Source organism: Copadichromis virginalis, linkage group LG1, assembly GCF_057382275.1.
Source record: "Copadichromis virginalis isolate Kocher_CV1m ecotype Utaka linkage group LG1, C_Virginalis_male_GT1.1, whole genome shotgun sequence".
NCBI lineage: Eukaryota > Metazoa > Chordata > Actinopteri > Cichliformes > Cichlidae > Copadichromis > Copadichromis virginalis.
This window is the reverse complement of record NC_140618.1, coordinates 15,138,454-15,154,544: the sequence shown is the minus strand read 5'-3', so window position 1 is coordinate 15,154,544 and position 16,091 is coordinate 15,138,454. Positions and strand designations below refer to the sequence as shown.

At 39.3% G+C, this 16,091-nt stretch overlaps 1 protein-coding gene across 1 annotated transcript in view; it reads right to left on the bottom strand.

Moving 5' to 3' along the window:
* ush2a (Usher syndrome 2A (autosomal recessive, mild)) overlaps positions 1-16,091 on the bottom strand; it is a 220,544-nt gene that overhangs the window by 62,821 nt on the left and 141,632 nt on the right. Inside the window, exons 58-62 of the mRNA XM_085452171.1 lie at positions 11,677-11,879; positions 11,477-11,589; positions 10,376-10,604; positions 8,962-9,130; positions 8,614-8,835 (exon numbers count right to left, since the gene is read on the bottom strand). Of these exons, the coding sequence (XP_085308297.1) occupies positions 8,614-8,835; positions 8,962-9,130; positions 10,376-10,604; positions 11,477-11,589; positions 11,677-11,879 (936 nt within the window). The remainder of the gene's footprint in view (positions 1-8,613; positions 8,836-8,961; positions 9,131-10,375; positions 10,605-11,476; positions 11,590-11,676; positions 11,880-16,091) is intronic.

Genomic DNA, 16,091 nt, shown 5'->3' with positions numbered 1-16,091 from the left:
GCAACTCTTTCAACTTGAAATACAAAAAAACGTGTGTGTGTGTACTTTCTGCTCCATAGAGGCCAAACTATATGCCATGTCAAGAGATGAAATCACTGTGAATTGACTTTCTCACACAGTGCACAGTATTCCCCTGGAACGCACACATCTGGATGTTGAGGCAGCAAGCGTACACATAATCAAATCCACACACACACACATACTCTTTTCCCAGCTGACGGGATGTCCTCTTGCCTTTCCGACATCTTTCTTTTCTTTTTTTCTAATCTCAGCAATATTACCAGCTGGGCGTGTGCTTGTACATGCATCTTTGCATATAAACGCTTTAAGTGTTTGTGTGAGTGCTAAGCTCAAATGAATGGATTGCTAGTAGTTAAAATTTCAAAACCCAACAGGGATTCACTAAAGACTGAAACACAGGAAGCAGCTGTTCATGTGTGCTTAAACGATATGTCAGAAGGACACAGAATGAGATGAGGACTAGGAGACACCAACAACTAAAAGACTTAAACAGATTTACAACACAAAAAAGAACAACTAAATGATATGAAATGAGCAAGATTTTCTTTTTGTATGCAGTGAGATCTTCTAAAATAAAACAAATTTCATGACAGAATCAGTAAATATAAAATTTTTGTTTGTATGGTTTAAAGTACATACTGATTACAACTAATGATAATTAATATCTATCCATTCCTCCGTTTTCTTCTGCTTAGACACCACTGGTCAATTTAAAATCCCCAGTTAAACTAACATGCATGACTCTGGACTATAAGAGGAAACTGGAGGAAGTATCTGGAGGAAACCTGTACACGGAGAATATGAAAACACCCCACAAGAGAGTCCTGATGGATTTGAATTACTCAATTACTTACTCTTACACCTCTTTGCCACCCACCCACCCACCTTTCTTTTTTTTTTTTTTAACTTTTCTTTTTTTTTTTTATTATATCAAAGCCTTTCTACTAATCCACCAGTTTTCTCCTCAACTTCAATTCTAAGAATACACCAGCTCTGACTTCAGGAGTCGTTATGCCATTCCTGTGCTTGACTTCCTGCACTATTTACTTGCTCTGTGGAGCTTGATGTGTGCTACTTTAGGTGATACAGAGTGAAGAGCTCCTTCTGCGATGCTTCTGAAATACCCCTTGGTGTATCTACTGGAATCACAAGCACTGTGTTGAATGGATGCGATCTGCTGGCCAAAAAGTTTTCAGGATCTTTATGATACATAAAATAGCCCCCTTTAGAGTGGATGGGAAAAATATAAAGACATTCTCATTTTCCACAGCCTTCTAGTACATGCACCTATGGTATCATTTTGTAAATCACACAACGTCTTGTTCTCAAGTTATTGCATTCACAAGCTTTTCAGGAAACTTGACCTCTGGCCTGGACTGAGATTCAAACTCATCTGAGATTTTTAGTAGATGTGCATTACAGGGCAAACTCGGAAATGCCAATTTGCCTATTGGACTTGTTCAAGGTTATTCAAGGGTACTGATATAAAACTATTTTAAATGCAACGATGTCCATCTTTGTATCAGATAAGCATATTTAATTTCATACAATAGTAATCACTTCCTGTAAATGTAAATCTGCATGTGTGTGCATACTTTTAAATTACAACTTTAATGTATCCAAAACATGTAACAACAAGAGTAACACAAACAAAATATAATAACGCAAATACAACATAGACACAATCACACAAACACACGCACGCACACACACACACACCTCATCTGTGTGCTGTGTTCCTGACAGCCTCTGGTTTTATTCTTGCCAGTCATTAAAGTAAACCTAATAGAAAAGCCATCATCATAAATACATTAACAGAGAGAGAAATGTCTTCCTGTGTTCAGAGAGTACTCGATCTTCTAAAGCAGCCAGACGCTGCTGTTTGGAATGCACTACCGTTGGCCATTTGCTACCCATCATTGATGAGGGGCTTTTGGCAATGATAAACACACATACACAAACCGAAATACATACACACAGAGAAAGTGATGAGAATCTCTTGGCATAAACAATCAAAGGACATGCAAAGAATCTATGCCTCTGTGCATAAAGATATATGTAAAAAAGCAACCACATGTTCACACAGATACAAAAACACTCAGCAACAGAGAAGAAGGAAAGGATGCATGCACTAAGTTGAAGTAATACACCTTGCACATTTGCACACACTTACACACACAAACGAATCCACTCTCACAACTCCACCAGGCTCAGAGTGAGCTAGCTTAACTACTGGGATAATTTCCCTCCAGCAAATGGTCACTGTGCCCTTGAAAAACATATTTGATTATTACTTTTTCTCCCCCTCCTCTTTTTTTCTTTTAGCATCATCACAGCCATTTTCATCACGCGCTCTGATGATGGCACGGCAAGGCGCGTTAAGATAACACCCCGGCACCGGCAGGCTTTTAACACTTAAACGGTGAAAAGGGATATTCAGATTTGTCCTTGAACGTCTGGATGGGGCCTGCTGGGCTGGGACAGAGGGAGGGAGTAAGAGAAGGAGTTAAAGAAATGCACACATTTTTTAAGATTCACTCACTTGCAGAAAAATTGAAGTGGGGAGGGCATTTATGGTAGCACCCACAGTGAGAGATGGATTTGATGGGGTTGAAGGGCAGATTGAAGAGTTAAAGATCTGGACATGATAATGAAAAAGTATAAAGGTTAAATGATAGAGCCCAGTGAGGCATGGGACTTAAGGAGAGTCAGGAACCAACGGGAGGCCAAAGACGCCAAACTCAGTTCCTTTAAACTCCATCTAATCTCACCTAAGTCTTAGCTAAACATCTTACATACAAACTCAGGAAAAGAAGAAAAGAGGAGCAAATGAAAAGCTTAAAAGTTGGTCTCGAACCTGCAGCACAGGAGGAAATACTGTGGGAAAACTGAGGCTCTCTTGTCCAAAAACAAACAGTGTTTAATCTACTTGAAAGTGAAATGGAAGCTGTTTAAACAAACCAGCAGATTTGGAAGAGAAGGATTTAGCACAGAGACTTTGTGTTATTGTGTAACAACTCAGGACACTGAGGAAAGGATTATGGCCCATCACAATAATACATCAAACTACAAAATTGCCCAGAGTAGAAATTAGGCTGGCTGTTACTGATGGTATATACTGTAGGTGTATACTGTAAGTGTTATTTGAACAGATAGATAAAAAACAAACAAAAAAAAAAAAACAAGACGGACAATAAGCTCCAGTGGATCCACATTGGTGACAGACTGGATCTTCTCAACCACAAGAAACATTCCCACCACAAAACTAATGTACATTGAATCCAGAGAGTATTCACAGCACTTCACTTGTTTTTTTGTCATGTTACAGCCTTATTCCAAATAGGGTTAAACTTATTTTTCACCAAAACATTCTATACACAATACACCAAAAGAACAAAGTGAAACAAGTTTGCTTGAAATTCTTGAAAACGTATTAAAATTAAAAAACTAAGATAAAACGTACATATGTATTCACAGCCTTTGCATTTATACTCAGCTCAGCTCAAGCCCATTCATTTCCACAGATGCTCAGTCAGATATTTCTAGACCTTGACTGGAATCCACCTGTGGTAAATTCAGTTGACTAGACATGATTTGGAAAGCCACACACCAGTCTAACGTCCCATAGCTAACAGTGCATGTCAGAGTACAAACCAACCCATAAAGTCCAAGTACTGTAATTGTCTGTGGACCTTTGAGACAGGGACACAGATCTGGGCAAGGGTACGAAAAATATTCTGCAGAAGGTCTCAATGAGCACAGTGGGCTCCATCATCCCAACAGGACTTTTCCTTGAGCTGGCCTCCAGGCAAATCTGGAAAATTAGGGTAGAAGGGCCTTAGTCGGGGAGGTGACTAAAAACACGATGGTCACTTTAACCTCTTAAGACCCGAACTCTTCCATGGCATGCATTTTTAATTTCTCTTTGACATTTGGGCTGATTGGCACATAATGAATGTAAACACAAAGAATTACCAGATTTTTTTTCACCTAATTTTTGTTTCTGAGAAAAATGAGATCCACATATGAGGATATTTGTTTAAAATTTCAATAGAGCAGTGGCAGTATAATGTCCTCGTAAGTGGATATCAGGCCCTTGTAGAGGCAAATGTAGTATTTTGGTCTAGACAGCCCAAAATGTGATGTCCACATCCAGGTCCTAGGAGGTTAAAAGAACCTTCCAATAGGACAACCTTTTCTGCAGCACTCAACCAATCAGGCCTCTATGGTAGAATGGTCAATGGAAGCCACTCCTCAGTAAAAGGCACATGACAGCCCACATGGAGTTTTCCAAAAGGACTCCAAGACCACAAGAAACAACATTTTCTGGTCTGATGTAATAAATAGGAAACCAGGTACCACTCATCACCTGGCTAGTATCATCCCTACAGTGAAACATGATGGTGGCAGCATCATGCTGTGGGGAGGTTTTTTGTCAGCAGGAGCTAGGAGACTGTAGCAATGTATTGTGAGTCATTCTTGCTATGACCTGATCTAGAGGAGTCTGGACCTTGGACTGGGGAAAGAGTTCATCTTCCAACAGGACAAAGACCCTAAGCACATAGCCAAGGAGTGGCTTTGGGACAATTTAGTGGCCCAGCCAGCACAAAGACTTGAACCCAACTGAACATCTCTAGAGAGGTCTAAAAATGTCCATGCACTGATGCTCCCCATCCCAACTGATCAGTAGGGATGGGCACTGGTTCTGACATAAACGGTAGTAATCAGACCGAAAAGCAGCGCACATTTCGGTGCTTTATTTCGGTGCTTTTTTTTTCTGAGACGTCATACACTTTGGATTCTAGCCAATCATTTTACGTTTCTGAGGATAGTAAGCGGGTCCAGGTATGTACGTTCTTTTAGAGCAGAGCTACAGATTAAAAATGCCCAAGGTGAAGCGGTCAAAGTCTGGCTGTACTTCACAGCAAAAACTCAGCAGCCTGCAACAAGTGCTTTAACGCGATACTGTGCAAAGGAGGTAACACCTGGAATCTGATGAAACACCTGGCAACGTATAGCATTTTGTTAAAAACCGAAAAATGTGCCGTATTTGATAGCTTGCTGCGAGACCTCACACCGAGCACATCTACTGCGGGTGTGCTGCCTGTTATCGGACCCGGAGTTAGCAACATCCCCCAAAAACCCGAAGATTAGAGTCCTGGCCCCTAGCCCTGCCAGTGTAGCAGAAATGATGAAGGATGATGATGGCAGCAGCAGCCGTTCTTCTCTGTGTGAGTAGCTTAATATTGTTCGTGTGTAATTTACGTTGAGTACACTAACCACGTTATTAAATTAATGCATGTAAGGTGAACTAGCAAACACTGTCGTAGTTACATGCGGCTGTCTTCTTGTTTGATGGCAGATACTCCCTTCACCCTGGCCAAAAAGGCTGAAATGACCAAAGAAAAAGAGGGAAACAGCTAAACATGAGAGGTTTTTGGACAAAGTTTGTGTTTTTTCCATTGTTTAAGCACTGCTTCCAGCCAAGAGTGATGCCATAAATCCCCTATAGCTGCAGAAAAGGCTAACATTGTTATCTTTTTACAAAAAAAAAACAGCTGAACATGAGAGGTTTTTGGACCAATTTTGTGTTCTTCATTCTTTAAGCACCGTTTCGAGCACCGTTTAAGCACCGGCACCGTTTCAAAAGTACCGGTTTGGTAAAGGTATCGGATAAAACCTAAACGATACCTATCCCTACTGATGAGTTCTGGAAATGGGAGAAACTACAATATATATATATTTTTTTTATTTTTTTAATACATTTGCAATAATTTTAAGCAAACTTTTTTCACTTTGTCAATATGGGGTATTGTGTGAAGAATTATGAGGTCAAAATTAATTTGATGTTTTTAGAAATAAGGGTGGATTATGACAAAATACGGAACGTCAAGTATTGTGAATACATTCCAGATGTGCTATTATTATCATAGTCATAAGCTGGAAAAAGAATATTAGTATATAATAATTTGATAGTAACACTAGAGAGGAGCTTGAGTTGGAAAACAAACAAACAAACAAACAAACAAGTAAACAAAAACACATGCAAGTCACTGCAGCTTTAAAACATTTCAGTATGAGCCACTGAAATAATAAATAATGATACCCAAGCGGAAATGAGTGGAAGACAATTCAGAAAATGAAAGTAAGACTGATGCCAAATCTTTTACTGCAGGACAACCAGAAAGAAAGACTGAACCCTGCTCACTGATGTGTGTTGTTGTGTTGATTTCTTGTGTTTGAGAAGGGTTGGATGAGGTAAGTTTCTGACCCACTTCAATTTCATTTGATTTACACTGGGAGCTTTCCCATTTTAAATCAAATAGTCCAGCCCAAAGCACATGTGTCCATGTGTATATTTTTGGATGAATGTGCAAGCACATGCAACTCTGTGTGTCATCACATGCAAGTTTTTATACAGGTGTGTGTGTACTGATGCTTGATTGTTGCTGTGTTTGTGTTTGAATGCTTGTGTGTTTATCTACGTGTGCACATGTGCACACAAGCCGGTACACGTATCCGTTGCCAGACGGCTGTCTCCTGGCATTGCTGTTCCCCTGCAGTGTGTGTGTATGGTTGTTGACAGTGTGGACGGTAATGTGTGATAGATCGCACTTCAGGGACCCCATAATCACATCAGCCTAACCTAGTCTATCAGCTGGGCACAATGGGATACCCTTCACTCCTCCTTTAATCTGCTCCATCTAGCTCTTCACCACTCCTCTGGGGGTTTTTTCCTTGTACTTTCTCTATTACTCACTTCCGATCTTTTTTGTGTGTTTGCATTTAACTCAGTATTTTTTATTCTTTAATACTTTCTCCTTCTCTTACATTTCTTTCTGCATCAGTTGTTTAATTTGACATTTTTTCATTCAATGCAAGTGTTTATACCAAAATGTTATACAATATAGAGTTAGTTACTTTTTGTTTCTCACTCACTTTAAAAAAGTGACCTGCATATATTCTGATGTTGTTAGTTTCTCTGATTCCGTCTTTCCATTTCTCTGTCTTTTACACATTAATTTGTCTCTCTGCATCATTAAAAATAGCAAACCTTGCACTCAATGAGAAAGAGAAATGAGAGTGTGTGGTGCCAAGGTTAAGTAGCCTATCCTATAATAGTGTTGCTGTGCGCATGTTGTGTGTGACTGTCTTGAAACAGACGTGTGGGGTCGAGGTTGCATAGCTGGCCCCAGGGCTCCCCGACAGCGCAATGCACCCGGCAAATGGCCCTTAGCCTTGCTAGCGCCGCTAGCCCTACGATCCATCATACCATATGTTCTCAATGGGGAAGCTAACGCTAATGACTGATGAGTGGATGGGAAGGGGGCACATAAAGGAAGGGAGGGGAGAGAGGAGGAAAAGTTAGAAGAAAACGTGGTAAGAGAATAAAAAGGAAGAGCAAGAGACCAGAGGATGAAGCAGAAGAGTTTGGGGAAACGAGTTGAGTAAAACAAGATGACAGAGTTGGAGAGGAGATGAGAAATAAGAGAAGATGGAGAGGAAGAAGAGGTAGGGAGCATATGCACTCCTTGGGAGGCCTCCTCAAATGAAGGATGACCATATAGCCTGCTCAGCTGGAAGAGATAACAGAGGATCCAGTGGAGGAGAAGAAAAGAAAGATGAGACAAAATGGGCAATGGCATGATGAGGTGGAATATAATAATATATGTTAAATTACAAAGGATTACTAGGAAGAAAGTTAACACTTAACAACTTTCCAAAAGAGTCTTACTGACAATCAATAAAAACTACAGGTTGGGGGTAAAAAAAAAAAAAAAGAACAGCCAAGAAAGAAAAATAACTCTTTTCTATTAATTTTTTTAATCAGCAATTTATATATTTCTGCGTAAGTAGAGCTTTTGTGTGTGAGTGTGTGTATGGATAGGCTAACAGAGTACTATAGGCCAGCCCATATGGGGCCATTGTTTATGTGTGATGAATAGAGTCCACGTGTTTTTCTCTGGCACTCAACACTCAAGCAAACCCTGCCGAGAGCACCCTGTTGACTCTGTGTGTGTGTATGGGGGGCGCCTGAAAAACGTCTAAATGTGTAAAAGTGTGTGCGTATGAGAGAGAATGAGTGTGTATTTCTCCTGCTGTGTGCTTGGCAGTGCCCTCAACGGTGCCATCCTGAGTGTGTTTCATCATCATCTGCCATGACAAAGATGTCTAATGGCACACACATTTACACACACCAACACACCGACACACGCGCACAGTCCCATCTGTGCCATGGTATCCGGGTGCTTTGGGACACTGCGGGAGAGAAAGAAAGGGAAACGACCCTACGTTCCTGCACCATGTGTCTATCTCTCAACCTTTTTCTTCTGCTCAACTCTCCTGTCGCTTTTTCCCTAGGTAGACGTTAAGTCATAACCACCAACTTCACTTTGACAAAATCCTTCTTACACCACAGCAACTAGTTTTCTTTTAAAAGGGCCTTTACTTTGTCTCCAGACAAAATTTGATACGACGACAACTCATCAGGCTGTCAGACTTAAACAACCGTGTCTTCAACACTGGGAAAAAAAACACTCAAACAACAGCTAATGCTAGCTTACATTTTGACCCATGTGTTTCTTTACTCACCTGGAGCATATTTATGCACTGCACCCCTCTCAGCATCACCACAGCACACCAGTGTTTTATCCACGATTTGGCCTCCACAGCATTGGACCCCATAGCCATCATGAAGGGTCCCACTACAGCAGAGCTGGCCGCCTGTCACTGAGTAAGGAACCCCCCCACAGCAGCTGTCACCCAGCCCCACAGAGACCCGGCCCTGCGAGTGGTCAGGACAGCAGTATTCATCTACAAAGACAAGGACAAATGAAGTAAACACTTGAGCAACACGAAGAAGAGCAAACCCCATGAAAGCAGAACACAATAGATTTGAGGTTAGTGGAAACACACTACATAAAGTAATTTGGAACTCACTGGTTTTCACATGGACATAATATCCTCCACAGCACTGATGGTCAGGAAGAGATGGGACTAGTTTGCCATTGCAGCAGACTGGGTTGGAGGAGTTATTCAAACTCAAATAGCTGTCCTCACAGCAGTGATGATGTGGCTTCTTTGTGTAAATTACTCCACTGCAGCAAACCTGTTTAATACGCAATTGAAAAAAACGTATAAGATGATATGTAAATAAAATCAACTCAAACAAATACTTAAAGTTGAGATTATTGACTGTGGCACTGCAAGTCAAATAGGAGGCCATTAAAACTTTTTGGCGGGGGATATTTATTTTAGGATGATTGTAATGAAATACTCATGCCAAAATTAACAGTTTCAGGGTTTCTTCAAATACGCCATGACTCTAAATAACCTTTTCAACATATAACATCTGTAACTTTATGAATTCTAGACTGACTAAAAGGTACAGTGGTACTTTTTGGGAGCTCAATCCTGATTGGGAGCTCATGGTGCACAAGTTAGCACTTTCTATTATTATATTCACATAATCAAGTCAGAAACTCCACGTTTTCCATCACTCCTTGTTTATATAAAAAAACCCACTGACATTTTGTTTTTCTTACTTGGGACTCGGGACTACATTAAGGAAATAACTTATGTGGTTCTATTAAACAAGGACGAATACAGTATGTATCCATACTCCTTTATGTTGCTCACATGACTAGCTGTGCAGAGAGGCCTCTGTCAGCCTGTGTGTGTGTGTGTGTGTTGTGTACACATTTGTAAAATAAAGCCCTTCTCTTTAAGCACATATGTTGCATGTGCTAAATCTCAGCATATTCTCCTGCAGTACATAAGTGGGTGTACTTGTAAATATGTTGTTGATACTGTTTCTGCCCCTGGGTAATGTGGGGAGAAATGTATAGCAGGCATTCACTGTGCCAACTTGGCTGGCATTCAATGACATAAGGATGGAAGTCAATGCAGATGACAAGTTAATCTGTTTAGAGAAATTAATCACTGAGAGGTTGATTCTGAATCCCTTATAAAAGTGGGTGTATGGAAAAGGAAGTGTTCGCACTTCCCTATTGGTCTCTGTGGTGACGACCATACTATCCTGAGGGATTATGCATTCTCCCCTTCAGATCAGCAGCCAAGACCCTGGACCTTTTGCACATTGTTGTTGTACAGCAAATTTTTTAATGTTTACTCATGGCAACTTCTAGTTAAAAGAGACTAAAGTACTGAAGTGGAAAGGGCAGGGGAGAGACGATTATAGCAGAAAAAAGATGAAAAAAGTGAACACTGGAAAAAAAAAACCCTAAACAAATGTCAATATGAATAAAACTGTTTTAACCTGACCTTCTTCAAAACATGGTTGGAAAAAAAAATAGATATTTTTATGAGTAGAAAATGATGGCAGCATAATCACCTGTATGTCTGGATGGAAGCAGGATGTGCTGCACACACCATGACTTGCCGGACACTGCAGGTAGGAACATCTAAACCTTAAACCACCTGTGCCATTTAACTCCTCCCCCATGGCGGATGTGATCCCTGTTGACCCACCAGCACATGATCTGAGGGTACGTCTTAAAACCTCAAAGCCCAGCATGATCCCACTGGGTCTGCCTGGATGGGACCAATCTAATCTCACCACCCTGACAGAGAGAGAAGGGGGGCAACCAGAACAAAATGAAAGCGATAGGCAGGGGTATGCTCTCCTTCACACTCCTTTCACACAATTGTACCCACACAGTCACACATAAACTTTGAAACATACACACGCGTTCATGCATGGTTAATGCCTGACAAAGTTGAGTTACGTGTCAGGGTGTGTGTATCTTTATACACTTCACACTATTGATTTCCCCCCCTTTTTTTAATCTCTTGACATCTGGCAGAGGAAAGACCTTTTTAGCAACATACAGAGTTATAACTTGCTCAGTTTCCTAGAAGAAAAATAAGCCACAAATCAGCATTTTTCTGCAAGTGCAAGATTTGCAACAATGTGGTTTGCATCACACATGAGAAACAAACATTTCATATGCCATTAACTGGCTACAAATAAAATGTCAATGATCTAAACAAATTTTATAATGAGGAAAATGTAGTAGATTATTTTCATTTTAAGGTAGAATTGAGAGACTAATCGCAATCTTTAAAGTTTGTCCACTAAATCTAGTTTTACAGTACAAAATAGCAATGTTTTTTTAATTTTTCAAGAAAGTTAAACAAAGCAGGAACTCCAGCAACACTTGAGGGAAGATGAACAACTTTAATAATTGACCAATGCGTTTCGGCTTGTGGCCTTCATCAGGGTCATGGCATGATGAACCAAAACGCATTGGTCAATTATTAAAGTTGTTTATCTTCCCTCAAGTGTTGCTGGAGTTCCTGCTTTGTGAATTCTTTCATCCTCTCCATGCACCTTGGAAGCAGGTGAAGTTGTGCCAGAAAAGTTTTGCTGTCAAAGAAAGTTAAAGAAAAAAAATTACTATCATGAAAAAATGGCAGTACATTTGTAAATTACCTGGGACTTATCACTTGGGCATGTGGTGTTGCCAAGTCAGCAGGCAGGTCCTCCACAGTAGTAGTTCTGGTAACCTTGCTCCGTACGCATGCATATACTGTGCACACCTCCACCTAAAAAGCACATCAACAGAAAAACACGATGCATATGTTTACAGTAGATGTCTCTCTTTGCATATTTGCACTTGTTTGTATGAGTACCTGTATGTTGTAGACAGTAAAAGGCAGTAGGTCCCCCAGCAGGTATGACCCTGAGCTGTTGTCTACATTGCCATGAAGGCGATCATTAACATAGATGTTGTAACCAGTGACTGCACCATTGGGTCGAAGAGGAGGGATCCAGAGGACACGTGCTGTGCTGCTGTTTACTGTAACCACCTCTGGGGCAGACATCCCCTCTGGCTCTGTGAGGTACACACAATGATTGACTCCATTTATGAAAACAAACTATTTCAGATCATGAAAACTGTAAACATGACACAAGACATGTCATCGTGAAACCATGTTTGATAAAATTATAGCAAGAATTTTGGCAACACACGTAAATTTTTACATACCACCTGTTATGAAAATAGATGGACAGAGCTGTAAAAGAGTATATCAGTGCTAATCTTTCACAACGAAACTCATTTGATGATTGCTTGTAAAGGGCTTGTATTTATTTATTTATTTTTACAAAAAAAACACCATTAAAATGGTAAAAAAATTCAAATTCTAAAATTCTAAAAATTCTAGTCAGTGACATAAATGGTAAAATTATGTGTTCCTCATGGTGAACATTTTAAAATGCATGTTAATTAGGAACATTGTATGAATATCATATTTGCTTTCATACAACTCTAGAGGTCTTTGTGTGTCTGTGTGTAAGAGAGAGAAAAGAGAGAAGCAGAGACTATCCATATATCCATACATGACAGGGAACTGTGACTGTGTTTTAGAGGCAGGGTGACCACCTGTGTGTCTGCATGTGTGCAGTATTGCGTAGATAATGCTGTGTAGCAGTAAATGAAATGTAGAGCAGTGGGCTGGGTTTAGATAAGTGCATTGGCTGCAAATGAATTGGGTTAACTTGTCTTAGCTGAATGCATTTTCACTAAGAACAATAGATTCAATACGATCACCTCACTCACTCAGAATAACTGCCTCTTTCTGTATTCTGTTATTATAGTTTCTCTTCCATGTAATTCCCTTAATTCCTTTCCGTAATTCATTTAGCTGACTTTTTTTTAAAAATTCTCTTCTAGCAAATGTAAAACTCCTACTGCATGGTGATTAATAAAGGATGGTAAACTAGAGTATAAGAAATGGGTTTCAGAGAGTGTGGGACAAAAGAGAGGAGTGAATTACGCAGAAAGAAGAGTATCTATGGAAGAATTAATCACAGACGCAGTGAGCAAAATTCAAAATCAAAGAGAGAAACACCAGAGTGTGAGAGAAAAATAAAAAAGAAGGAAAAGGAATTTGATAAGAGAAACGGGTTGTGTGTCAGAGGGGTGATCATATAGACTCCATTTATTATTCTAAGTAAAAATGCACCCAGCTCCGAGACGTTATCCCAATTCATTTGCTGCCAAAGCACTTACCTCAGCCCAAACTGCAGCTCTACATTTCATTTACTGCAGGATGGTATTATCAACGCAATACTGAACACAGGCGCTCTTTCACTCATACACACACAGACAAGCATGCACTTTTCTTGCCAATTAGTTCTGATGTTAGCATTGCCCCATAGACTGCAAGCGGTGTTAAGATGGTTGGTAGGGCTGAGCTGCATTAGTTAAAATATATCAGACCTCCTTGGTGTGTCTGTGTGTGTGTGAGCTTGCACTCTTATGGCTGTAAAATAATGAAATTACCTCCGGAGCCCCCTCAGTTAAACGAGCCATGCTTTGCCTTTAGCACCTAATGATTTTCTAATGTTTTTAATGCACTTTTTATTATACTACTCAGATTAGAGCGAAAGAAAGAGGCTCCTGACATATGATTATAGTGAGAAAGGAAGAGATGTGTGAGAAAGGAAAAAGAAATGGAAAGATTTTCAAAGAGGGAAGTGAAGATGGAAATAAAACTATAGACAGTGGTAAGTGGCCTCTGACATATGATTACACAGAGTGATTTGAAAGATAACTCTTGAATGCTAAGAGACTGGGCTGAAAGTTGAAGAGGAAATGGAGAGAAAAGTAGGGATGACAGTTGGATAGCCTGAACAATTCATGGTTAAAAGTATTAAAAGCTGACCCTGATTGAAAAGGGAAATACCAGTAGATCCAAGAACTGATATAATCATATTCCACTTAATACCCTCTCTCAAAGCACCAGATTTTATATCCTGATAAGGAGTGCCAGTTGTTCATTTTACAAATATTAACAGATTATGCAGACAGCTAAAGCTCCGGGAACAGATGATGCAGTATTAGAGTTGTATTGTAATGATGTCAATCAATGTTCTGGTGGTTATGGTTTTCCATAATGTACGGCAACAGCCGTTAATCAAAGCACCTGTTTAACAAACTCCAATGTGAAGAAAAGTGAACTTTGTAGCTGCTTCATCAGCCGCTGTTTGTTTTACACAGTGAAAATCTACAGTAAAGCAACAGAAGTAAAGCTACTATAAAACATGGCAATGAAGTGTTAACTTAGTCTGACACATGTTTAAATTAGGCTGCTTGCTGACAGTAGGTCAATGCAATAGAAAGTGAGACCACTTTGCATTGACCTGCAACACCTGCAATAAACAGGGGTGAGTCTATAGGGAGGCATGAGGTGTACTACACAATGTTTATTTCAAAGCTTTCATAACATTATTTTTCAGATCAGATTTAAAGTAATAAATAATATATAATAAAAGAAAATAATATATAATATTATATTAATGGAACTCTATTAACATTTTAAAATATAAATATAAAAGATTTTTTTCCATCCTGGGAAAAATTTGTTATATTTACAGAACGAAATGGGCCAGTAAAGTTCTAAGCCACTGAGTTGGGGCTTTTAGGTTGGACACTGAATTATTATAAACTAAAATTAGTTTAGGTTCCATGTCTAACTTATATTATTGATAATAACATATTTATGATCATTTATTTATTTATTTTTTAAATTAAATTTTAATATGGCATGTAAATACCGATGTCGTATGCAGTAACATTATTAAAATACTGTAATGTCTAAAATAGAAACCAATGAGCAGTTTATTTTGACAGATGTGTTTTTTCTTTTTTCAATATTTGTTATTGCTCATTAGAAGGTAAAAGTATTTCTTATCTGATTACTCGATGGAATAACCAATAGAATACTTGCTGCTTTGCATTCTGATGTATTGTTTATGTGATCCTATTGTCCCACATCGGGTTTTTAACTGCATCAACAGGTAATATGTCTGTGTGTCTCTTACCGTAAATGTTGGTATTTGGTATAAATTAAAAATTAAATGTATTTAATTTTGGCAAATCATTGTTACTTCTACCTGACTTTTCACTTCGTTCTTGTGAATTGTAAACTGTTAATTGTATTGCAAAGTACAGTAATTCGAACTCTTTTTTGTTAGTGGTAGAACAAAGCTTGTGTTTCTATAGCATGTGTGCAATTTTTGTGTGTTTGTTTGCTTATGGTGCAAACAAGCAATTCACAACACCTTAAATCTGCTTCACACACTTTGTATTGATTTCATGCCTGACTACATGATGTGTTTAACATCTCCTGTGAAGCACAATGTCGCAGAGAAATCCATGTTAACCCAGGCACAACACTTAAGTGTGCTGAATTGAAGCAATGTACAGTCATGTGAAAAGAAAAGTTTTTTCTCCACAGTCCTCTGAGAATCTAAGTACACCTTTACTGCTTCCATAGGAATTAAGAGAGGAAGTAGCTGTTAGGTGCTGCTAATCAAATGTGCTTAATTAATTGATCATCAGCAAGTGTGATCACGTCTATAAACGAAGAAGTTTTGGTAGCTTGCTGGTGTGGAGTATTCAGATACGTAACACAATACCACAGTCCTCTCAAGAGTGGAAGCTTCCACAAAGTCATCCCAAGATCACACAACACTCCAAGAAACTCCAAAAAAATCCAAGAGCTACATCTCAGACCCTTTCCTCAGTTAGCATTTCAATAAGGAGAGATCACTTGGAAGAAATGATCTATAGAGATAAAGAAATTAATGTATTTGTCGATTAGAAATCAGGGCAGAACAGATTTGGGACAGGACCCCCCAGAGTCTAGATGCTGGTGGTGGTGAAGATGAAGACTGAGGTTTGAATAAAGCTCTGGCTGAGATGTCTGAGGTGGAGATGGGGAGAAGGTGGGTTACACGAAAAACAATCTGAAAGGGAGAATGACAGAGAGTACAGATTTAAACCATGCAAAGCAGAGCTGATGTGCTCAAAGAAGGCAGGCGAGACAATGATTGGACTAGAATAATGATGTCAGTGTTGAGACTGACACCGTGGGAAAGTGGTTGACGTGTAAACAGAAAAGTACCCAGTAAAGCTGCCAGATGAGTGATTACAGATCTTCCTTGTTGAACATGCATATAAGTTTCATGCTAATTATTGAAGTTCATGAGAGTTCAATTAGAAAAAGACTGAAGAAATATTGCTTGCTTGTCAGATTGC